Genomic DNA, 26137 nt, shown 5'->3' on the forward strand with positions numbered 1-26137 from the left:
GTGCCTTGGGCTCTCTGAAACACCCTTGGAGGATAAAAGCTTCAAAGTGTTGTCTGGATTCTCCTAGAACAGGGGTGGCCAAACTTATTTCATTTAAGAGCCACACAGAATAAACATGGGATGTTTGAGAGCCGCAAGACATGAACATCAGATGTTTGAGAGACATATGAACATATGAAGCTGCCTTCTACTGAATCAGACACTTGGTCCATCAACGCCAGTATTGTCTACTTGGACTGGCAGTGGCTCTCCAGGGTCTCAAGCTGAGGTTTTTTTCACACCTATTTGCCTGGACCCTTTTTTGGAGATGCCGGGGATTGAACCTGGGACCTTCTGCTTACCAAGCAGGTGCTCTACCACTGAGCCACTGTCCCTCCCCTGCTCTCCAGGGTCTCAAGCGGAGGTTTTTCACGCCTATTTGCCTGGACCCTTTTTAGTTGGAGATGCTGGGGATTGAACCTGGGACCTTCTGCTTACCAAGCAGGTGCTCTACCACTGAGCCACTGTCCCTCCCCTGCTCGCCAGAGTCTCAAGCGGAGGTTTTTCATGCTTATTTGCCTGGACCCTTTTTAGTTGGAGATGCCAGGGATTGAACCTGGGCCTTCTGCTTACCAAGCAGATGCTCTACCACTGAGCCACCATCTGGCAGCTTAAGACACAAGGGGTGGGGGGGGGGGGGGAGAAGAAGAAGATCTTGGATTTCTATCCCGCCCTATACTCTGAATCCCAGAGTCTCACAATCTCCTTTATCTCTCCCCCTCCCCACAACAGCCACCCTGTGAGGTGGGTGGGTCTGAGAGAGCTCTTGCAGCAGCGGCCCTTTCAAGGAAGACTCCTATGAGAGCTATGGCTAACCAAAGGCCATTCCAGCAGGTGGAGGAGTGGGGAATCAAACCCTCTTCTCCCAGATAAGAGTCTGCGCACTTAACTATGACACCAACCTGGCTCGGGAGGGAGGGAGGGAGGGAAGATAGCAACTTTAAATGCATTCTCCGAGCCACTGGCTGGCTTGGCTTGGAGAAGTGATTTCAAAGAGACAGATGCTTTCTCCCTGCTGGCCAATTAGGTGATTGGGGGTTCAAGAGCCACACAACATGTGTGAAAGAGCCACATGTGGCTTCTGAGCCAGTTTGGCCACCGCTGTCCTAGAATGTGGATAGGTGCACCATGCCGTAGATGGCCCAGGCTATAGCCCCATGTTGTCAGATGTGGAAACTAAGCAGGGTTGACACAGACAGTACGTGGATGGGACATTACCAAGGAAGCACAGAGGCAAGAAATAGAAGCATAGAGTTGGAAGGAACTTAACCACTACACCAAATGGGCTCTCTAAGCCACGTTAGGTCTCCGTTAGGGACCTAATTAGGGAGAACGGTGGGATGTAGAATCATGGAGTTGGAAGGGATCTCCAGGGTCAACTAGTCCAACCCCTGCACAATGCAGGAAACTCACAAATAACTATCCCTAAATTCACATAAGAACATAAGAGAAGCCATATTGGATCAGGCCAGTGGCCCCTCCAGTCCAACACTCTGTGTCACACTTAAGAACATAAGAGAAGCCATGTTGGATCAGGGCAATGGCCCCTCCAGTCCAACACTCTGTGTCACACATAAGAACATAAGAGAAGCCATGTTGGATTAGGCCAGTGGCCCATCAAGTCCAACACTCTGTGTCACATAAGGACATAAGAGAAGCCATGTTGGATCAGGCCAGTGGCCCATCCTGTCCAACACTCTGTGTCACATAAGAACATAAGAGAAGCCATGTTGGATCAGGCCAGTGGCCATCCAGTCCAACACTCTGTGTCACATAAGAACATAAGAGAAGCCATGTTGGATCAGGCCAACGGCCCATCCAGTCCAACACTCTGTGTCACATAAGAACATAAGAGAAGCCATGTTGGATCAGGCCAATGGCCCATCAGTCCATCACTCTGTGTCACATAAGAACATAAGAGAAGCCATTTTGGATCAGGCCAATGGCCCATCCAGTCCAACACTCTGTGTCACACAGTGGCCAAAATCCAGGAGCCATCAGGAGGTCCACCAGCGGTGCAAGACTCCAGAAGCCCTCCCACTGTTGTTCCCCCTCAGTGCCCTACTAAGTCTCCCTCTACCGCCGCGCTCTTTCTTTGCCCCCCAATTAAATAAAACTCAAGAGGTTCACGGGCTTAAGGGAACATTTGACTCAATGAACTAGTTTGCATCAGTACAGAGGCCTGCAGCTAATACTGCTAAGTAGCAATAAAATTTTTCCTGGCCTCTGTTTCTTTTTTCACCCGACAGTTTCTTTAATTAGTTTTCACTGGCGTTAATGTGCATTTACTGAAGAGAACTTAAAAAACGGCAGTAATAAAGGGTGATGAAACGAAGCGACCGACGAACAAATAAACAGCCGTTTGCGCTTGCTGCGTTTGAATTAAGCATTTGTAATTGCGATACGTTGGCTTCTCACCCTCCTCAGTAATTGTTCTGGAGATCAAATGGAGGAAGAGAGAGTCGCAGATGTTGCCCTGAGCATCTTGAAGGAAGGGCACGGTAAAGATAGAGCAGGGGTGGCCAACGGTAGCTCTCCAGATGTTTTTTGCCTACAACTCCCATCAGCCCCAGCCAGCATGGCCAATGGTTGGGGCTGATGGGAGTTGTAGGCAAAAAAACATCTGGAGAGCTACCGTTGGCCACCCCTGCTATAGAGCACTAAAAAAATAAACACCCTCTCTCCCTCCCTCTTCTCCCTCCCTCTCCCCTCTCCTCCTTCCTCCCTCTCTCTCCCTCCAACTCTCTCTCTCCCTCCCTCCCTCCCTCTCCCTCCCTCCAACCTCCCTCTCTCCCCCTCTCCTCCTTCCTTCCTCCCTCTCTCTCCCCTCCTCTCTCCCCCTCCCTCCCTCTCCCTCTCTCCCTCTCCCTCCCTCCAACTCTCTCCCCCCTCTCCTCCTTCCTCCCTCTCTCTCCCTCCCTTTCTCCCTCTCTCCCCCTCCCTCCCTCTCCCTCCCTCCAACTCTCCCCCTCCCTCTCTCCCCCCCTCTCCCCTCTCTCTCCCCCTCTTTTCCCTTAAATTCAGGTAGCCGGCTCCAAGTTGACTTGGCCTTTCATCCCTCTGAGGTCGGTCAAATGAGTCCCCAGCTTGCTGGGGGTGCGGAAGTGTACATGACTGGGGAAGGCAATGGCAAACCACCCCGTCAAAAGTCTGCCGTGAAAACATCGTGAAAGCAACGTCACCCCAGAGTCGGAAAACAACTGGTGCTTGCACAGGGGACCTTTTCTTTTCCTTAAATTCAGGTAGCCGGCTTGAGGTCGACTCAGGCCTTCCATCCTTCCGAGGTCGGTCAAATGAGTCCCCAGCTTGCTGGGGGTGCGGAAGTGTACATGACTGGGGAAGGCAATGGCAAACCACCCCGTAAAAAGTCTGCCGTGAAAATGTTGTGGAAGCAACGTCACCCCAAAGTCGGAAACGACTGGTGCTTCCACAGGGGACCTTTCCTTTTCCTTTCCTAAGTGTGCTGACGCTTACCTGGGAGAACCAGGTTTGATTCCCCGCTCCTCCACTTGCGCCTGCTGGAACGGCCAGCTCCCTTCCATGTGTTCTGATGCTGTGGCTCATAATTTGCTAATTAATTCCATAGCAGGAGATGGGTCTGAACATCACAGGGAGAGTAAAATGACGCCATGACTCACCTCTGTTTTCTCTGTGCTCCCCCCCCCCGCCCGCCCCATGATCATCTTGGCTGCAGCAGCTGGGATAAGCTTTCATTTCTTCGGTGCTTGTGCGGCTAGTTCGGCAGGCTTGATCTAGCAGCCGGCGGGGGGTAAAAAGGCAAGCCATTGCCCCTCCAGACTAGAGGCACATGGATTAGGCGAAAGAGAAGGCCCAGAATCACAAAACGATGTAAACGAGAGCGCGAAAGTCAGTTGAGCTGCCGATGCTCGCCTCACAAATCCCTTTGTAGTCACAAGTAAGAGAGGATGCTGGCCACTCCCTCATTTTGGTATGATGCCCATGAAGCTAATTGGCATCTTGTAATCCCCGGGCCAAAGGAGGCCCGTTTGAAATCTACCAGGGATCGGGCCTTCTCGGTAACGGCGCCTTGCTGGTGGAACCAGCTGCCGGAAGAGGTGAGGGCCCTGCGGGACCTTGGGCAGTTCCACAGGGCCTGCAAGACAGTCCTCTTCCGGCTGGCCTACAACTAACCGACACTGGGGATTTTGGATGGTGGTAGGGTGCATTCCGACAGACTGCTGGTTTTATGTGTTATGTTTTATTAGCTTTCTGTTTTAAACTGTTGCTAATTGATGTTTTAAAGCCAAACCTATGTTAGATTTTATATGCTGTAAGCCGCCCTGAGCCACTTCGGTGGGAAGGGCGGGATATAAATCGAAATATAAATAAATAAATAAATATCAGGCCAGACAGAAGAGCGGTTCATGCAGCAGAATCCATGGCTGCCGCCACTACGTTAGGTGGCTTCATAAATGAAATCAGCATATTTATTGGGAGGGAGGGGTGTTGTGCGAATCCCCGAGGCAGCGGAGGCAGCCAGTTTGGCGTTGTGGTTAAGTGCTTGGACGCTTATCTGGGGGAGCCGGGTTTGATGCCCCACTCCTGCACTTGCAGCTGCTGGAATGGCCTGGGGTCAGCCACAGCTCTGGCAGAGATGTCCTTGAAAGCGCAGCTTTTGGGAGAGTTCTCTCAGCCCCACCTACCCATTGTTGGGGAGGAAGGTAAAGGAGATTGTAAGCTGTTCTGAGACTCTGATTTGGAGAGAAGGGCGGGGTATAAATCTACAGTCGGATCCTGCTAGCAGTTCAGCATTAGGCTGGTTGCCCCATAGGCTCTGGAGCTGGCAGCCCGCTGGGACCCAAATCCTTGGCCTCAAATGCCTTTGATGTGTAGATGTGGTTTGCTAGAAACAGATGTTTAGATTGTAAGGATATTCTAGCATTGGAAAAAGTGCAGAAAAGGGCAACTAGAATGATTAAAGGTTTGGAACACTTTCCCTATGAAGAAAGGTTAAAACGCTTGGGGCTCTTTAGCTTGGAGAAATGTCGACTGCGGGATGACGTGAGAGAGGTTTACAAGATTATGCCTGGGATGGAGAAAGCAGAGAAGTCCTTTTCTCCCTTTCTCACAATACAAGAACTCGTGGGCATTCGATGAAATTGCTGAGCAGTCAGGTTAAAATGGATAAAAGGGAGTCCTTCTTCACCCAAAGGGTGATTAACATGTGGAATTCACTGCCACAGGAGGTGGCGGCGGCTACAAGAATAGCCAGCTTCAAGAGGGGATGGGATAAAAATATGGAGCGGAGGTCTATCAGTGGCTATTAGCCCCAGTGTGTATATATATATATATACATAAACACATACACACACCACACACACACACACACACATATATATAAAATTTGGCCACTGTGTGACACAGAGTGTTGGACTGGATGGGCCATTGGCCTGATCCAACATGGCTTCTCTTATGTTCTTATGTGTGACACAGAGTGTTGGACTGGGTGGGCCATTGGCCTGATCCAACATGGCTTCACTTATGTTCTTATGTGACACAGAGTGTTGGACTGGATGGGCCATTGGCCTGATCCAACATGGCTTCCCTTATGTTCTTATGTGACACAGAGTGTTGGACTGGATGGGCCACTGGCCTAATCCAACATGGCTTCGCTTATGTTCTTATGTGTGACACAGAGTGTTGGACTGGATGGGCCATTGGCCTGATCCAACATGGCTTCTCTTATGTTCTTATGTGTGACACAGAGTGTTGGACTGGATGGGCCATTGGCCTGATCCAACATGGCTTCACTTATGTTCTTATGTGACACAGAGTGTTGGACTGGATGGGCCATTGGCCTGATCCAACATGGCTTCCCTTATGTTCTTATGTGACACAGAGTGTTGGACTGGATGGGCCACTGGCCTAATCCAACATGGCTTCGCTTATGTTCTTATGTGACACAGAGTGTTGGACTGGATGGGCCACTGGCCTAATCCAACATGGCTTCTCTTATGTTCTTAAAATCTCTGCCTTCTGCAGCGCAGCGCCGCACTCTGCCACCCCCGGTGCAATCGTAGGAGCGACAAGGTTTGACCCTACCCGCTTTGACAGGGCCTGGGCTTCTTCTCAGTTCTTTGAAGAGCATGCTGGAGGAGGTTCGTTCCCCCGTCACTCCCGGTTCCAGAGGTGAGAGGTAGAAGCCCTGCTGCAGTCACCTTCCTTCCAATGCCGCTAATCTCATTTTTCCTCTTCTGCCACGAGAGCTAGAACCTCTAAAAGAGTTAATTAAAAGCTGGGGTTCCGTGCCCCAGGAGAGCGGAACGCATGCTGCCCTCCCTCTGCGCATTGCTGACCCAGCAGCTGCACTCATGTGCTTCAGCATATTATCGCTCCTCTAGAGACCATGGATCTGCATGCGTTTGCTGAAAGGCCGAGGGCTGCGAGGATGCTGTTGAAAAGCAGTGTTCAGAAGAAGAAGAGTTTGGCAGTGAAGCTGGAGAGCCTTTCCCTTTCTCTTGCTGTTGAGAGGGTGGAATTTGCTGCTTTGAAGAAGAAGAAGAAGAATTGCAGATTTATACCTCGCTGTTCTCTCTGAATCAGAGACTCAGAGCGGCTCACAATCTCCTTTCCCTTCTTCCCCCACAACAGACACCCTGTGAGGTGGGTGGGGCTGGAGAGGGCTCTCACAGCAGCTGCCCTTTCAAGGACAACCTCTGCCAGAGCTATGGCTGACCCAAGGCCATTCCAGCAGGTGCAAGGGGAGGAGTGGGGAATCAAACCCGGTTCTCCCAGGTAAGAGTCCGTTCACTTAACCACTACACCATACTATCTTTGCCCTTTGATGCCAGGGTTGCTTGCAATTGGGCCTCATTCTGGGCAGGAGCTCACAGGAGCAGCGTTCTGGAACCCCTAAATTTCATTGTGCTCTTTCTTTCTTAACCCCCCCCCCAAAAAATAATAATAATTGCTTCTGGGCTCCATTGTTCAATCCCCCTGTGAGAATTTTGCTGAACTCTAAGATCCAACATCCTTCCTGCTATTTTCCCCTACAAAAAATTGGGAAATAACCAAAACATATAAAGCAAGGCTGATGGAAATCTTCCTCATGCCTCTGTGGCCACCTAGGAGAAAGGAATTTGAAAAGTACGATGGGAGGAAGGTTTTATTCTAACTATGAGCCCACAGACCCGTACCCTGTATCAAAGCGCCATTCCTGCACCGTGGTGTTACAACATAGACAAATTGGCTTTTTTTCTTTTTTTTAAAAAAATATATGCATTTGTTTTTATAAAATACCAATATTTTTTAAATTTTTGTTTTTTGCTTTTTAACAAAATATAAACCCCTTATGTTCGAGGGATGGGGTGGGGGGAAAGTTAAGTGTACATAAGTATACCAAAATCGCCATTCAGCCTAATAGTACAAAAAAGAAAAAGGGTGTGTGTGTGTATATATATATATATATATATATATATATATATATATATATATATATATATGAGAGAGACCCCTTTTCTTTTTTGTACTATTAGGCTGAATGGTGCGCTCTATCTCTCCCTCCCCCCCCCCACAGAGGACTTTTTTTTTTTAAAATATAAGCAGGAACGCACAGGAACGCAGTTCTGGCTGGCTTGGTGCCAGGGGGCGTGGCCTATTATGCAAATGAGTTTCTGCTGGACTTTTTCTACAAAAAAGCCCCCTTTCTCTCTCTCTCCACACACACACACAGAGGACTTTTTTTTTTTTTAGCAGGAACGCACAGGAACACAGTTCTGGCTGGCTTGGTGTCAGGGCATGTGGCCTATTATGCAAATGAGTTCCTGCTGGGCTTTTTCTACAAAAGTTGTAACATAGAAGAAGCCATGTTGGATCAGGCCAATGGTCCATCCAATCCAACACTCTGTGTCACACAGTGGCCGAAAAAAATTATATATATAGCCACTGATGGACCTCTGCTCCATATTTTTATCTAACCCCCTCTTGAAGCTGGCTATGCTTGTAGCCGCCACCACCTCCTGTGGCAGTGAATTCCACATGTTAATCACCCTTTGGGTGAAGAAGGACTTCCTTTTATCCGTTTTAACCTTTCTGCTCAGCAATGTCATCAAATGCCCACGAGTTCTTGTCTTGTGAGAAAGGGAGAAAAGGACTTCTTTCTCTACTTTCTCCATCCCATGCATAATCTTGTAAACCTCTATCATGTCACCCCGCAGTCGACGTTTCTCCAAGCTAAAGAGCCCCAGGGTGGCTCTCCAGAGTCTTGTAAGCCCCCCCTTTCTCTCTCTCTCTCTCTGTATATATACACAGAGAGAGAGGGGGGGGGACTTTTTATATATCCCTCCATAAATATATCAGCAATAGCAAGTACGTGCATACTAAAGTCAGATAAGAATTACCCAGGGTAACAACTCTTTTACCCAGCCAAGAGGTGTCTTCTTGAATCTGAAAAAAGTAATAGGCAGTCCGTTGAACACATTGAAGCTGCCTTAGACTGAGTCAACCCTATAAGCTGCAGAGTCTTGTGAGCAAAAATTTTTACTTTGCGAGCTACTGGCATGGAAGTTGTGAGCTACTGCATAAATCTGCCGTGGGGCCATTTTTCCTGAGTGAAGACAAAAATGTGCGAGCCGGAGGCTAAAAAAAACCTGTGAGCTAGCTCACACCAACTCACCTTAGAGGGAACACTGGTGTAACCAATGTTCCCTATAAGCCGCAGAGTCTTGTGAGCAAAAATTTTTACTTTGCGAGCTACTGGCATGGAAGTTGTGAGCTACTCCATAAATCTGCCGTGGGGCCATTTTTCCTGAGCAAAGACAAAAACGTGCGAGCCGGAGGCTAAAAAAAACTGTGAGCTAGCTCACACCAGCTCACCTTAGAGGGAACACTGGTTGCCAGTTTGGTGTAGTGGTTAAGTGTGCGGACTCTTATCTGGGAGAACCAGGTTTGATTCCCCACTCCTCCACTTGCAGCTGCTGGAACGGCCTTGGGTCAGCCATAGCTCTGCCAGAGGTTGTCCTCGAAAGGGCAGCTGCTGGGAGAGCCCTCTCCAGCCCCACCCACCTCACAGGGTGTCCGTTGTGAGGGGAGAAGAGGAGATTGGAAGCCGCTCTGAGTCTCTGATTCAGGGAGAAGGGCGGGATATAAATCTGCAATTCTTCTTCTTCCTTGGATGCATTTATGAATGAAAAGGTGCACGAGAAATGATCCAGATTAACAAATGCAGCCACTCCCAAGGGACACGGTCATTTTTTTGCAGAACACTCGGCTGTCTTGTGGTTGTTACGTTCTGTGCCTCGCGCCTTACCGCTAGCAGGAATGTGCCGCTGTTTGTTGAGCAAAGCAGGAGGATAACACCCAATAACCATATGGAAAATGCTTGTATATTTGAGGGAAACAGATAAGTGGCGGATTCGTACGTGTTATCTTTGTGCAGCAGATGGGAGATCATATGTGGTATCTTAGAGCGGAAGTACACACCTATGGTTAGAATTTAAATTTTTCAAAAAAATAGCACTATCTTGCGGTCTGCATTCTTTGTTATCAGCAGCCCCCCCCCCCCCCCCCATGATAAACATTTTCAATCCCGGGCGGCTCACGCTCTCCATCCTGTTTTGCTGACAAGGAATGTATCGGCTATGGCGTTCCCGCTATTATAAGAGCCCCGTGGCGCAGAGTGCTAAAGCTGCAGTACTGCAGTCCTAAGCTCTGCTCACGACCTGAGTTCGATCCCTGGCAGAAGCTGGGTTTTCAGGTAGCCGGCTTGAGGTTGACTCAGCCTTCCATCCTTCCCAGGTCGGTAAAAGGAGCACCCAGCTCACTGGGGGGAAAGTGTAGAGGACTGGGGAAGGCAATGGCAAACCACCTCGTAAAAAGCCTGCCGTGAAATGAACATATGAACATATGAAGCTGCCTTATACTGAATCAGACCCTTGGTCCATCAAAGTCAGTATTGTCTTCTCAGACTGGCAGCGGCTCTCCAGGGTCTCAAGCTGAGGTTTTTCACACCTATTTGCCTGGACCCTTTTTGGGAGATGCCGGGGATTGAACCTGGGACCTTCTGCTTCCCAAGCAGATGCTCTACCACTGAGCCACCGTCCCTCCCCTTACGTTGTGAAAGCAACGTCACCCCAGAGTCGGAAATGACTGGTGCTTGCACAGGAGACTTTTCCTTTCCTTTCCTCCCGCTATTATGTGTGAAAATTAAAAGGAGCACCCAGCTTGCTGGGGGGAAACTGTAGATGACTGGGGAAGGCAATGACAAACCACCCCGTAAAAAGTCTGCCGTGAAAACGTTGTGAAAGCAACGTCACCCCAGTCGGAAACGACTGGTGCTTGCACAGGGGACTTTTCCTTTTCTCCCGCTATTATGCGTGAAAATTAGAGAAAGCTAGGACTTCTGGACTGACACAGATGTTGTCTGTATATTTTTTTGGCACTACTGGACTCAGAAAATTGCACATAACATACAAGATTGGCCCCCAGAAGAAAGATTTGAGATCCGAAATGGCTTGCTAAACGGACCGGTTCTCCGTTGGACCCTTTTTCATATATAACACTGGAATATAATATCGTGGCTTTGTGCCATATAAGGACAGTAGTAGCATTGTGGAAGTAATGAGGTTTTAACTTTCTGTATGACTGATATGTTTTGCATGGATGATAGATACCCTTTTTGTATTTTGATACTGTATACTCCTTACACAGTCAGAATTGTGCTTTGGCACGGAGAGTTCTATCTTTGTTGTGGCCCCATCCGACCATGAGCAGGTGACTCAGACGTAGTTGTGTGTTTCAGGAAAGAGCTGTTTGTCTTTGCGGCATTGATGGCTCGCGCTAGAACGTGGCTGCTATGCGCTTTGAACATATGAAGATATGAAGCTGCCTTCTACTGAATCAGACCCTCGGTCCATCAAAGTCAGTCTTGTCTTCTCAGACTGGCAGCGGCTCTCCAGGGTCTCAAGCTGAGGATTTTCACACCTATTTGCCTGGACCCTTTTTTGGAGATGCCAGGGATTGAACCTGGGACCTTCTGCTTCCCAAGCAGATGCTCTGCCACTGAGCTGCAGCCCCACTAAATAATTCTCCAGGGTCTCAGGCTGAGGTCTTTCCCATCACCTCCTTCCTGGTTCTTTTCAACTGGAGATGCCAGGGATTGAACCTGGGACCTTCTGCTTCCCAAGCAGATGCTCTGCCACTGAGCTACAGCCCCACTAAATAATTCTCCAGGGTCTCAGGCTGAGGTCTTTCCCATCACCTCCTTCCTGGTTCTTTTCAACTGGAGATGCCGGGGATTGAACCTGGGACCTTCTGCTTCCCAAGCAGATGCTCTACCACTGAGCCACCATCCCTCCCCTGGAAAGTCAGCTTTTATTAGCCTTCCCCATCAGCTGCAAATTGCGTTGTGGCTAGGAAGGCATCGATCCGTTGTCAGACAAGATGAGTTTTTATGAATACCGGCGTGGCCCTTGAACTCCCGTTTCCGGCAATTCCTCCCCCCCCCCCCCGCCAGGAGAGGCCCTTGAAAAAGCCAACAATTGTGGTGAGAGAGCAGAAGCGGCCTTCTTCCTGAAATTGCATCCTGGCTTTGGAATTTAGAGGTTTAGCACAGGGGTGTCAAACTCATTTGTTCTGAGGGCCGGATCTGACATAAACGAGACCTTGTGGGGCTGGGGCCATGAATGTCATACAGTGTATCGTACAGGCAGTGGACATATAAACTTTATAAAGGACACAGACAAAAAAAAGATTTTTTTTTAAAAAAACTAAAATATGCTTAAAAGATTAGCACTCTTGCAATATTTTGTTTATTAAGAACATAAGAGAAGCCATGTTGGATCAGGCAATGGCCCATCCAGTCCAACACTCTGTGTCACATAAGAGAAGCCATGTTGGATCAGGCCAATGGCCCATCCAGTCCATCACTCTGTGTCACATAGGAACATAAGAGAAGCCATGTTGGATCAGGCCAATGGCCCATCCAGCCCAACACTCTGTGTATCAGCCTACTTATATGGGAAGTCTAGGTTAAAATCCCCAGTCTACACACTCTCAGCCTATACCACCTCACTGGCTTGTTACTTATTCCTCATCGAAATAATTCACATTGCTTCCCTACTGAGAAAGACTGGATCATGAAGGCATGAAAAGGGAGAGGCAAAACCCATTGCACCCAGGAGAGTCCTAGCATAACAAGCCAACAAAACACATACACACATACACGCTTGCGGGCCTGATAGGAGCCCTTTAGAGGCCTGATCTGGCCCCGGGCCACATGTTTGACACCACTGGTTTAGTGCTTCTGAATGTGGAGGTTCCCTTTAATCTCCATGGCTACTAGCCCCTGATAGACTTCTCCTCTTCTTCTCCACCACTTCTTAAAAACACTTGGTGGGCACTATGATGCTCCTGGAGACCGTGTTGGTGAACCCTACTCTAGGACGCCTTTGTTCTTTCTTGGGGGGAAAGCATAACCAGCTGTCACGAGGGGAATGAAGTTAGGGAGCATTTTCCTGAATACGGGCTGTGTGACCAGGGGTGGTGCATCCTACGTGTCTCCCCGGCTCAACGTAACTAACAGCGCCTCTGCTTTCTCCCTCCCCCCCCCAGCGGTTTTTAGGGGCCAAAGACACAGTCGGACGCCGCGTGGGGCGAGACGAGCTGAGGAAGGATCCTGGCCTGCAGGGGGAGATGGACTGGCTGTGACGGGGCCTGCCTGCTGCACCCGGAGGCGGGGAGGAGGAGGGGGGCGACTGAGGATGAAGAGTTCCTGCCGAGCCGGCCTCCACAGGGAACTGCTGAATTCCACGTCCTCCGCCTTCCAACAGGTCAAACGGTAGGCGAGATTGGCAGAGCAGGGCATTGCGGCGTAGTAGACCTAGGAGGCGGCTGCACACACACAGGTTGCAGTCTTCAGCATCTCCAGTTACAGGGCCGGTGCGTGGGAGTAGGCCGACTAGGCAGCGGTCTCGGGTGCCACCTGGCCTAGGGCACCATGAGGCGCCCAGGCTCCTCGAGGTTTGGGAAGTCTGAGTGAAGGGGGGGTGGGGCTGCAAGCTGCCGCGGGTTCTGTCTTCGCCTAGACGCCCCAAGACTCGGAAGCCTGGGCAAAGGGGGGGGGGAACCAGTGACATCATCGGGGGGCACGCATGAATATGATACTGCGGTGGGGGTGGGCGGCAGAGTGCTATTCAGCCTGGGGCGCAGAAAAGCCTAGCCCCGGGCCTGCCAGTTAACGGCAGCGCAGGGAGGCGAGGAGGTTTTAAAGACCCTCTCCTGCCCCAAACCCTGGAGAGCTGGAGCTTCGTCGGTGGTGCAGGGGCTCCCTGACTTGGCATGCAGAAGGCTCCGGGTTCAATCCCAGTGTTTCCAGTTAGACGATCTAGTGAGAGGTGATGGGAAAGACCCCCACACCTGATCCCCAGGAGAGTCGCTTTTGGTCCGAGCAGCAGGGCTTTTTCCATAGCAGGAGCTCCTTTGCATATTAGGCCACACCCCTCTGATGTAGCCAATCCTCCAAGAGCTTACAGTAAGCCCTATACTGAGAGCCCTGTAAGCTCCAGGAGGATTGGCTACATCAGGGTGTGTGGCTTAAATCAGTGCTTTTTTTGTAGCAGGAACTCCTTTGCATATTAGGCCACCCTTCCCCCCTGATGTAGCCAATCCTCCAAGAGCTTACAGTAGGCCCTGTACGAAGAGCCCTGTAAGCTCCAGGAGGTATGGCTACATCAGGGTGTGTGGCCTAAATCAGTGCTTGTTTTGTAGCAGGAGCTCCTTTGCATATTAGGCCACCCCCCCCCAATGTAGCCAATCCTCCAAGAGCTTACAGTAGGCCCTGTACGAAGAGCCCTGTGAGCTCCAGAGATATGGCTACATCAGAGGTTGTGGCCTAAATCAGTGCTCTTTTTGTAGCAGGAGCTCCTTTGCATATTAGGCCACACCCCTCTGACATAGCCAGTCCTTCCAAGAGCTTACAGTAGGCCTGTAACTAAGAGCCCTGTAAGCTCTTGGAGGTTTGGCTACGTCAGAGGGGTGTGGTCTAATATGCAAAGGAGCTTCTGCTACAAAAAAAAGCCCTGCTGAGCAGACAATACTTACTTTGACGGACTGAGGCTCTGATTCAGCAGAAGGCGACTTCAAGTTCAGCAGGCTATGAGATGGGAATTCAAGGCTGCTTTATAATGAATCTGCATATTGGCCCAGCTAGACCATTCCTGTCTACTGTGACCATCCATGGTTTTCTGGGTCCTCCAGAGAGGACCAGGATTTGAACCCAGGATCTTCCGCATGCAAAGCTGCCGCTCTCTTGTCGTGCATGAAACATTTAACCTCTTTCCCCAAGCGAAGGGGTCCAGGGCACGCAAGGCGTGGTGCAGAATGGCCGATTTGGCTCACGGAGAGTCATATTGTCTCAGCATCCCTTACCTTAGAGGAGGGTGACGCACCTTTCACCGCAAGGTTTGTGGGAACTTTTAGCCACACACCAACCTTTGGAACAATGCTTTATTAATGTATTTATTTATTTATCACTTTAGATAAGTGGAGAGCCAGTTTGGTGTAGTGGTTAAGTGTGCAGACTCTTATCTGGGAGCACCGGGTTTGATTCCCCACTCCTCCACTTGCACCTGCTGGAATGGCCTTGGGTCAGCCATAGCTCTGGCAGAGGTTGTCCTTGAAAGGGCAGCTGCTGTGAGAGCCCTCTCCAGCCCCACCCACCTCACAGGGTGTCTGTTGTGGGGGAGGAAGGAAAGGAGATTGTGAGCCGCTCTGAGACTCTTCGGAGTGGAGGGCGGGATATAAATCCAATATCTTCTTCTTCTTCTTCTAGATTTCTACCCCGCCCTCTCCGCAAGCGGACTCCGGGCGGCTAACAGTCAATTTTTTTTTTTAAACAAAATTTAGATTACAATTTAAAACAATTAAAATACATTTCATGGCACTGCTCAAAACTTCAGTATAGGCGGGATCATAACTTACTTTCTTCTGACAGTGATCCTAATTCCTCATTATGGCCTCTGGAAGGGCATTCCACATGGTTGGTGCTGCCACTGAGAAGGCCTTAGCCCGTATAGAGCACAGTCTGGCCTCCTTGGTCTGGGGACAGAGAGTAGATTTTGTGTCCCTGAACACAGTGCTCTCTGAGGAACATATGGAGAAAGGCTTCATAGAGTTCTTCCACAAATATTCCCATGTATCCATCTGTATTTCTTTATTTACATTAATTGCCCACTTAATCATTTGAGATTTAACTGCTTCATCTTTCATCTTTAAGAGTAACATAGATTTTCAAATTAATTTTTCATTATCTCCAAGCAGAACTTTTCCCATTTCTGTTTGTTCTCGTCTTATTCCTTCAGTTTTGATATCATTATCCACCAAACTCTTTAATTGTTGCATTTGAACCAATCATATTTATTATTCAACTCTTCAGCAGTTTTCAGTTCTTTTTGCCACTTCGTATTTTTAATAATTGATTATATGACAACCACTTTTCTTCACCTATCTCAGCCATTATTTTTATTACTCAGCTGGCACTATCCATAACGGTTTTCTCTCATCCCCATATTTCTTGTATTTCATCCATGTATTTAGCAAATTATTTCTTATATAATGGTGAGAGAAAAAACTGTCCATCTTCTTTTTTCCATAATACAAATATGCGTGCCAGCCAAATTTATTTCCGTGACCTTCCAGCACTAAGACTTTTTGTTTAACAGCGTTATCCATTCTTTTATCCACACTAAACAAACTGCTTCCTGATATAATTTTAAATTTGTTAGTTGAAATCCACCTTTCTTTTTCATTTTGATCCTTGGTTTCTTCCCAGCCCACACAAATTTGAAATTTTTCTTCGCCATTTATCAAATTGTTTACTTTCTTTCACAATGGAAATAGTTTGAAACAAATACATTATTCTTGGTAGAATATTCATTTTAATTGCAGCTATTCTATCCAGAGAAAGAGCCTTCTCAAGGGTGAGGCCTTCTCCAATCAAGGGCCTTCTCAAGGGCGAGGTCCTTCTCTGAGCGAGGGCCTTCTCAAGGGTGAGGGCCTTCTCCGAGCAAGGGCCTTCTCAAGGACAAGGTCCTTCTTTGAGCGAGGGGCTTCTCAAGGGTGAGGGTCTTCTACGAGCAAGGGCCTTCTCAAAGACGAGGTCCTTCTCCGAGCGAGGGCCTTCTCAAGGGCAAGGGCCTTCTCTGGGCAAGGGCCTTCTCAAGGGTGAGGTCCTTCTCTGAGCGAGGGCCTTCTCAAGGACGAGGTCCTTCTCCGAGTGAGGGCCTTCTCAAGGGCAAGGGCCTTCTCAAGGGCGAGGGCCTTCTCAAGGGTGAGGGTCTTCTCCAAGCAAGGGCCTTCTCAAGGACAAGGTCCTTCTCCGAACGAGGGCCTTCTCCAGGGCAAGGGCCTTCTCTGAGCAAGAGTCTTCTCAAGGGCGAGGGCCTTCTCAAGGACGAGGGCCTTCTCAAGGGCAAGGGTCATCTCCTACCAATGGCCTTCTCTGAACAAGGGCCTTCTCAAGGGTGAGGGCCTTCTCACTAGTGGCCCCTGTTCTGTGAAGCCAGTTGCCTGAGGAGGCAGATGTCTTATGGGATCTCTCTAGATTCTGCAGGGCATCAAGGCTGCTCTTTCCAGGCAGCCTTGGGTGACTGTGATCCACCCTGCAGCTTCTGCTGTGTCTTCACCATCCACACATCCTATCCTGTTTAATAGCGGATAGATTTGAATGGGGATAGATTTTTAATCGTTTTATATTTAAAAAATCTATTTATTGTATCCTTCATATTGTTTTCATTGGGTGTGTTTTATATGCTGTTAGCTGTCCCGAATCCCACTCGGGAGAGGGAGCAATATATAAATTTGAGTCCATGTTTACAAATCCCCTTGAGGAAAATAAGGACAATGGGTTGTATCTTGCCACTCGCTTAGCAGACAGTGGCACGATCCTCCAGCTTAAGATTTCCTCTGCCTCATTGTTTGCACCAAAGGAGATCTCTTTGCAGTGGAATAATGTATGTGCGTTGTGTGAGTTAAAATGTCCCTCTCTATCGTTTTCTTTCCTAGAATATCTGGCATGCACTTAAAGCCATATCTCAAGCTTCAGAAGAAAGAGCGGCCTCTAGAAATAAGCCAGGACCCCCCACAAAGCACACCCATGAGCCAACAGCGGCTGGCCAATGAAGAAAAGCGCAGCAGTCCCAAGGCTGGCTTCTTAGCTAGCCCGCCTCTCCGCAAGCCACTGGGGAACCTTTCCGCCTGGGGAACCTTTCCGCCAACTCCCTCTGTGGCAGGAATGGTGGTCGAGTTCACGCCGAAGGGCGAAGCGGGAAGGAGAAGCGGAGCACTCTGCCCGCCACCATCCACCAGGGGGAGGACGGAGAGCCGTTGCTGGACATCTGGGCAGTTGTGAAACCGGGGAACACCAAGGAGAAGATTGCCTTCTTCGCAGCCCAGCAGTGCGCTGACAACCGGCTCTGCTCCATGAAGAACAAAAGCACTTGGGACATCGACGGGAGGGCGACCAAGCGGAGGAAAAAATCGCTCGACCTCAGGAAGGCCAAGATCCACCTGGAAAGGCCACGAGAGACTAGTGGGAGGTGCTACGAGCCGTTCGCCTGCGGCATTGAGCACTGCTCTGTCCATAATGTGAATGACGGCGGGGAGGGGGGTTTCCCCGGGAGGCCTTTATCCGTGATCGAGATGGTCGCTTTCCTGGAACAACGAGCGAGCGTTTTGCTTGCTGACTGCACCAAGAACTGCCCCGGTGCCCCAACCGTTACTAGGTGTCCCGGGCAAGCCAAAGTCTCACTTCCCTCATCCAGCCCCTTTTCCAACTTGGGAGGCCACGAGACTCCACCTGAAAAGGCAACCTGCGGGACCAGCAGCGACGGAGAGCAGCAGGCCGAGCCCGTGCGGGTGTTGGACATGGTGGCGAAGCTGGAATCGGAGTGCCTGAGACGGCAAAGTGAACGGGAAGCGGGAAGCCTCTCACGAAACAACAGCTTCCGGAGGAACGTTGGGCGGGTGCTGCTGGCAAGTGGAACACCGGCTGAGAATGAAGCCGGCAAGGAGCCTTCCGGGGTTCTTAATCAGGAAGAACGGGGCAAGGATGACAACGAGAGATCAAAGTGTGGCTCTACGGAGAAAGACAATTTCTGGGAAGTTCCGCCGCCTGTCCAGTTGTCATCATTTGTGGAGAATTCAAGTTCTCAGCTCGATCTGGGAACTCCATCACGATCTAAGGTTACGCTACAACTCCCTTCTACATATCCAGAAGCCGCTCAGGCGTGTCTACGTTCCTTACACGGGGAAAATGCAGCCCTTGCTTCTACACCTAAAGAACCAGGAGATGTTTCTAACCCAAATTCGCATCTCAGGACGAAAGAGTCCTTAAATATTAGCATCTCTGTCATAAAGATGGATAAACTGTGTAGAAAAGCTCACCCTTCTGACTCGAGCTTCGGGGAAGATTCTCTTCCGGGGAGGTTATTCCTACTGTTGTCTGAGCGCGAAACTCGCCGCAAGCATCTCCGTACAGGGGACGCTACTGCAGAAGAGCACCGAGTGGATGTTGACAGGAAGGGAGACCCTCCCACTGACACACCTTGTGTAATCAGCGGCGTCTCCGGGGAACCCGTGGAAGCCCTCTTGCAGGGCCCCGATGCTTGTCATTTAAAGAGGCAGCGATCGCATGACTTTCTGGAGACCCGCTTCAAGATCCAGCAGCTGCTGGAGCCCCAGCAGTACCTGGTCTTCCTCCCCCACCACATCCTTGTGAAGATCTTCGGCCTGCTGCCCACCAGGAGCCTGGTGGCCCTCAAATGCACTTGCGGCTATTTCAAATTCATCATTGAGTACTACAACATCCGGCCGGCCGATTCCCGCTGGGTGCGCGACCCCCGCTACCGGGAGGACCCGTGCAAGCAGTGCAAGAAGAAGTACGTCAAGGGGGATGTCTCGCTCTGCCGGTGGCACCCCAAGCCCTATTGCCAAGCTTTGCCCTATGGACCCGGCTACTGGATGTGTTGCCACCGGGCCCAGAAGAATGTCCCCGGGTGCAAACTAGGCCTCCACGACAATCATTGGGTCCCTGCGTGCCACAGCTTTAACCGGGCTATTCACAAGAAGCCCCGGGAAACGGAAGAGGAGTGTTAGCCCCCGATCCGGTGGCTTCTTTGGGAGGCCTCCGTTCCTGGACAGAAGGAGGATTTTTTCACGCCTTGTGCTGTTTACGCTGTACATAGTTTGTGGGTGGTTTTTCTCCCCCCCCCCCCTTTCCCATATCCTTTCCATGGGGCTTTGGAACTGCACATACTTTAAATCATGAGAGCCTTTTAGAGGAAAGAGAGCACCCGCCCCGGCCCACCTGTGTAAATAATATCCCAGAAATTCCCTTTTTGTCTGTGAGAATTGTCTTTCTCAGCAGCTGGCTAGCCAAGCCCCTCCCCCCAAAATCGCTACAACGCAGCGGCAGAGAGTGTTGCGGCTACTCAGTCCCCGTGTTTTAAAGTGGTCTCGTTCTTGGAAATCTGTATATCCTGTATAATATATACATATTATATATAAAATTATATATATATATTAAAAAGAAAAAAAAACGTTTCTGGAAAAAGAAACTCTAAATAGGTAAAGGTGAAAGAGATGGTTTAAACTGGACAACCTTAAAAACTAGCCTAGAACAAAATATTTGTTATATCTTAGGGGGGGGGGCCGTCAGAGGAAAGAAGAATGTTATCCTTTAGAAAAGATGTCGCGAAAAGCTCTTGCTGACGGCCCCCACTTATCTGGTTTTCCTTCTTTTTTTTTTTTACTTAAATAAAATGTGCATTCTCAATCTGCCATTACTCTTCGTGTTGTCTTCCCCCCTCTCCACCCCCAATGCGATAAAGTAGAATTCCAGGCTGCGCAGAAATGTAGCTCGGGAAGCAGTGTGTGTGACTGATGTGTTTCAGACTCTTGATTCAGAGAGCCAGTGGGGTTGTAGCGGTTAATAGTCATTAGTCTTTAGGGTGCTCCAGGACTCTTGTTCTCTTCTACTGATACAGACTAACACAGCTACCCATCTTGATCTAGCTACAAGTCCAGTTCTCTGAAACTACTACACTATGCTGGCTCTGGAAATCTACTCAGTCCTCAGGGCAAGCCGGACTCAAAGAACATAAGAGAAGCCATGTTGGATCGGGCCAATGACCCATCCAGTCCAACACTCTGTGTCACATAAGAACATGAGAGAAGCCATGTTGGATCAGGCCAGTGGCCCATCCAGTCCAACACTCTGTGTCACACATAAGAATGTAAGAGAAGCCACGTTGGATCAGGCCAATGACCCATCCAGTCCAACACTCTGTGTCACATAAGAACATAAGAGAAGCCGTATTGGATCAGGCCAATGGCCCATCCAGTCCAACACTCTGTGTCACATAAGAACATAAGAGAAGCCATGTTGGATCAGGCTAGTGGCCCATCCAGTCCAACACTCTGTGTCACATAAGAACATGAGAGAAGCCATGTTGGATCAGGCCAGTGGCCCATCCAGTCCAACACTCTGTGTCACATAAGAACATAAGAGAAGCCATGTTGGATCAGGCCAATGACCCATCCAGTCCAACACTCTGTGTCACATAAGAACATAAGAGAAGCCATGTTGGATCAGGCCAATGGCCCATCCTGTCCAACACTCTGGTCGTTTTCGCACTCACCTTAATCAGCAGCGACAACCCTCTTCACCGCGCAGGATCTGCACGGATTTCGCACTAATTGCCGCGGAGCACCCGGAAGAGCCGCAAAGTCCCGGCGCTTTTGCAGCGCAAACCGAAACCGCCAAAAAGCAGTTTCCGTTTGCGCCGCAAAAGCGCCGGGACTTTCCGGCTCTTCCGTGTGCTCCGCGGCAATTAGTGCGAAATCCGCGCGGATCCTGCGCGGTGAAGAGGGTCGTCGCTGCTGATTAAGGTGAGTGCGAAAACGACCACAGTGTCACACATAAGAACGCAAGAGAAGCCATGTTGGATCAGGCCAATAGCCCATTCAGTCCAACACTCTGTGTCACACATAAGAACATAAGAAAAGCTATATTGGATCAGGCCAATGGCCCATCCAGTCCAACACTCTGTGTCACACATAAGAATGCAAGAGAAGCCATGTTGGATCAGGCCAATGGCCCATTCAGTCCAACACTCTGTGTCACACATAAGAACATAAGAAAAGCTATGTTGGATCAGGCCAATGGCCCATCCAGTCCAACACTCTGTGTCACACATAAGAACGCAGGAGAAGCCATGTTGGATCAGGCCAATGGCCCATCCAGTCCAGCACTCTGTGTCACACAGTGGCCAAAAAAACCATGCGCCATCAGGAGGTCCACCAGTGGGGCCAGGACACTAGAAGCCCTCCCACTGCTGCTCCCCCCCCCAAGCACCAAGAATACTGAGCATCCCTTGCCCCAGACAGAGAGTTCCATCTATACCCTGTGGCTAACAGCCACTGATGGACCTCTGCTCCATATGGGGAGGGACAGTGGCTCAGTGGTAGAGCATCTGCTTGGTAAGCAGAAGGTCCCAGGTTCAGTCCCCAGCATCTCCAACTAAAAAAAAAGGGTCCAGGCAGATAGGCATGAAAAACCTCAGCTTGAGATTCTGGAGAGCCGCTGCCAGTCTGAGTAGACAATACTGACCGAGGGTCTGATTCAGTATAGAATCATAGAGTTGGAAGGGACCTCCAGGGTCATCTAGTCCAACCCCTTGCACAATGCAGGAAACTCACAAATACCTCCCCCTAAATTCACAGGATCTTCATAAGGCAGCTTCATATATTCATGTTTATCCAATCCTCTCTTAAAACTGTCTATGCTTGCAGCTACCACCACCTCCTGTGGCAGTGAATTCCATGTGTAACTCTTTAATGATTCTACCTTGTTGGAATTTGCTTCCCAACTACTGGCAGCTTCATTGAACAAATCTCTAAATTCGGCCACTCGAAAAGTTAGCATGCCCCCACCCACCCCGAACGTTCGATTGGATTCTGTACCCTGTCGTTCGCTCTGGAGCCTGGTCGCCTACCTAAGCTTGAGAAACCCGGACAGAGTGGTCTGCAGTTGGCTGAAGGCATATATTCAATGTCAGAAATGGGTTGACGTCAGCTTGAAGAAATCCCCTTGGGGCGGTAGTGGATCAAGTGCATTAAGTCAAGTGCGTTAAGGTGGTGGGCTCTCTTTCCTTGGAGGTTTTGAAACAGAGGACATAGGAAGCTGCCTTCTACTGAATCAGACCCTTGGTCCATCAAAGTCAGTATTGTCTACTCGACTGGCAGCGGCTCTCCAGGGTCTCAAGCTGAGGTTTTTCACACCTATTTGCCTGGACCCTTTTTTGGAGATGCCAGGGATTGAACCTGGGACCTTCTGCTTCCCAAGCAGATACTCTACCACTGAGCCACCGTCCCTCCCCAGGCTAGATCAGAGGTGTCAAATTCATTTGTTATGAGGGCCAGATCTGACATAAATGAGACCTTGTTGGGCCGGGCCATGTCGGGTTGGGCCGAGCCATGTCCGCCTGGGCCCTGTGTGTACCTATTTCAGATTAAGGAGCAGAGTTATAAAATTTATAAAGAACACAGACAAATACAAATATGTTTTTTTAAAAATGCTTAAAATGTTAGCACTTATTGGTCTTAAAGATGCTTTCTTTTCATTTCTTCCATGGGATCCAGGGGACTGGGCCAAGGAAGCTCTGGCTCTTTCCTTCCTCCCCCCAGGGGACTGGGAGGGGGAGCCTCAGCCAATAGAAGGAAGAGAAACTTGGCTCAGTAGCTCTGCTGTGCGATTGAGAGAGCCTGGCAAAGCAAGCTATTCCTCCCCCCTTCTTCCCCAAGGGACGAGCCTCAGCTAATGGAGAAAATAGAGGTTCTGCTCTGTAGCTCCTGTGCAATTGAGCAAGCCTTGTAAAGCAAGCTGTGATGCAGAAGGAAGCAAGAGAGAGGGAGAAGGAAGCAGATGACAGCCAGTTGCTCGGGGGCCTGATAGGAGCCCTCCGGGGGCCTGATTCAGCCCCCGAACTGCATGTTTGACACCCCTGGGCTAGATGGCCATCTGACGCCAATGAAGATCCTGTGAATTCAGGGGGAGGTGTTTGTGAGTTTCCTGCATTGTGCAAGGGGTTGGACTAGATGACCTTGGGGGTTCCTTCCAACTCCATGATTCTATGATTCTAAGTTGCGGCCAACTTTACAGCAACACTCATTAGGCTCTCAAGACATGTGAGACGCAGAGATGGTTTGCAGTTGATTTCCTCTGCACGTGCTTCTTTGGTGGTCTCCCATCCAAGTACTGTCCCCACTTAGCTTCCAAGACCTGACAGCAGAAAAGAACAAATGTCCAGTAGCTCCTTAAAGAGCCAGTTTGGTGTAGGTGAAGTGCGCGGGCTCTTATCTGGGAGAACCGGGTTTGATGCCCCACTCCTCCACCCGCAGCTGCTGGAATGGCCTTGGGTCAGCAGAGCTCTCTCAGTGCTGATCTTCCTCGTGGTCTCTGTGCAGGCCACACACTGGGTATTGCGCCTGTGCGGTAACTCTCTTCAGGAAATTTCTAGAGATAGTTTCTTTGGCGGGCTTTCTCTCAGGTCCCGGGAAGCAGGCACTGACGGCGCAGTTCACCTCACACTGGGTATTGCGCCTGCGCGGTACCTCTCTTCAGGAAATTTGTAGAGATAGTTTCTTTGGCGGGCTTTCTCTCAGGTCCCGGGAAGCAGGCACTGACGGCGCAGTTCACCTCACACTGGGTATTGCGCCTGTGCGGTACCTCTCTTCAGGAAATTTCTACAAATAGTTTCTTTGGTGGGCTTTCTCTCAGCTCCTGGGAAGCAGGCACTGACGGCGCAGTTCACCTCACACTGGGTATTGAGCCTGTGCGGTACCTCTCTTCAGGAAATTTCTAGAAATAGTTTCTTTGGTGGGCTTTCTCTCAGCTCCTGGGAAGCAGGCACTGACGGCGCAGTTCACCTCACACTGGGTATTGCGCCTTTGCGGTACCTCTCTTCAGGAAATTTCTAGAAATAGTTTCTTTGGTGGGCTTTCTCTCAGCTCCTGGGAAGCAGGCACTGACGGCGCAGTTCACCTCACACTGGGTATTGCGCCTGCGCGGTGCCTCTCTTCAGGAAATTTCTACAGATGATTTCTTTGGCGGGCTTCCTCTCAGCTCCCGGGAAGCAGACACTGATGGCACAGTTCACCTCACACTGGGTATTGCGCATGTGCGGTACCTCTCTTCAGGAAATTTCTAGAGATAGTTTCTTTGGCGGGCTTTCTCTCAGGTCCCGGGAAGCAGGCACTGACGGCGCAGTTCACCTCACACTGGGTATTGCGCCTGCGCGGTACCTCTCTTCAGGAAATTTGTAGAGATAGTTTCTTTGGCGGGCTTTCTCTCAGGTCCCGGGAAGCAGGCACTGACGGCGCAGTTCACCTCACACTGGGTATTGCGCCTGTGCGGTACCTCTCTTCAGGAAATTTCTACAAATAGTTTCTTTGGTGGGCTTTCTCTCAGCTCCTGGGAAGCAGGCACTGACGGCGCAGTTCACCTCACACTGGGTATTGAGCCTGTGCGGTACCTCTCTTCAGGAAATTTCTAGAAATAGTTTCTTTGGTGGGCTTTCTCTCAGCTCCTGGGAAGCAGGCACTGACGGCGCAGTTCACCTCACACTGGGTATTGTGCCTTTGCGGTACCTCTCTTCAGGAAATTTCTAGAAATAGTTTCTTTGGTGGGCTTTCTCTCAGCTCCTGGGAAGCAGGCACTGACGGCGCAGTTCACCTCACACTGGGTATTGCGCCTGCGCGGTGCCTCTCTTCAGGAAATTTCTACAGATGATTTCTTTGGCGGGCTTCCTCTCAGCTCCCGGGAAGCAGACACTGATGGCACAGTTCACCTCACACTGGGTATTGCGCATGTGCGGTACCTCTCTTCAGGAAATTTCTAGAAATAGTTTCTTTGGTGGGCTTTCTCTCAGCTCCCGGGAAGCAGGCACTGACGGCGCAGTTCATCTCAAATCAAATAGAAGATCTTGGAGTGGTCATCTGTGCAGCCGCACCCACCCACCCACCCAACCTTCCTGACGGCTGGGTTTCTCAGACGATTTGAAACTTTCAGAGCTCCCCGGCGGTGTAAGGAAGGAACTGAGGTGCGGGCAGGATTTCCCTCAGCTCCAGGCATGCGCCGTCAATGCCGGCTTCCCGGGACCTGAGAAAAAGCCCGCCAAAAAAATTATCTCTAGAAATTTCCTGAACAGAGGTACCATGCAGGCGCAGTACCCAGTGTGTGGCTGCTAAGATGACCACTCGATCATCAGTTACAGGTAAGCAACCTGTTTTCCTTGAAAGGGCAGCTTCTGGGAGAGCTCTCTCAGCCCTGCCCACCTCACAGGGTGTCTGTTGTGTGGGAAGAAAATAAAGGGGATTGTAAGTGGCTCTGAGTCTCTGATTCAGAGAGAAGGGTGGGGTATAAATCTACACGCAGGGGTGTCAAACTCATTTGTTATGTGGGCCGGATCTGACATATTTTATTTATTTTATTTATTTATTTAATGGACTTATATCCCGCCCTTCTCACCGAAGTGTCTCAGGGCGGCTCACAACACAATAATTCACATAATTCAGTTTAAAACATTTACAAGTACAGTTAAAACCACAATTGATAAAACAAGATAAAATAAAACCAGCGGTCTATAAAAGCATTTTGTTCCATCCAAGATGTTCTCCTCTGCAGTTAGGTGTTGTAGGCCTGCCGGAAGAGGGCTGTCTTGCAGGCCCTGCGGAACTGCCCTAGGGACCTTGTTGTGCCGGGCCATGTCGGGTTGGGTCAAGTCACGTCGGGCCGGTCCATGTGTGTACTTATTTAAGATTAGGTAGCAGAGATATAAATTTTATAAAGAACAAGGCCTTCTTGTGCATGAGACCTGAAAGAGCCACAAGAGGGCAGCTGGAAGAGTACAAGCTCTTTGCTTGAGGACCAGGAAGGCTCAAGATCAAATAGACGGGGAGTCTGACATACATTTCCCCTACCTTTTCCTTTGCAGTGGTGCTGGCCTTCGTTCATGTTTCCTTTGCAAGTACAGGTCTCCCTGGCTTAATCAGGCTGGAGAGGTCGTGGGCTCAATGGAAGAGC

General features: G+C 49.8%; 1 protein-coding gene across 1 annotated transcript; it reads left to right on the plus strand.

Moving 5' to 3' along the window:
* Positions 1-12612: 12612 nt before the first annotated feature.
* FBXO34 (F-box protein 34) lies at positions 12613-19828 on the plus strand. Its single transcript, XM_060262773.1, is given in 3 exon segments — positions 12613-12835; positions 17059-17233; positions 17236-19828. Coding segments are annotated over 3 exon segments (2166 nt in total). The 5' UTR covers positions 12613-12758; the 3' UTR covers positions 19150-19828.
* The last annotated feature ends 6309 nt before the right edge of the window (positions 19829-26137 follow it).

Source organism: Heteronotia binoei, chromosome 21 (assembly GCF_032191835.1).
Source record: "Heteronotia binoei isolate CCM8104 ecotype False Entrance Well chromosome 21, APGP_CSIRO_Hbin_v1, whole genome shotgun sequence".
NCBI classification, from domain to species: Eukaryota; Metazoa; Chordata; class Lepidosauria; order Squamata; family Gekkonidae; genus Heteronotia; species Heteronotia binoei.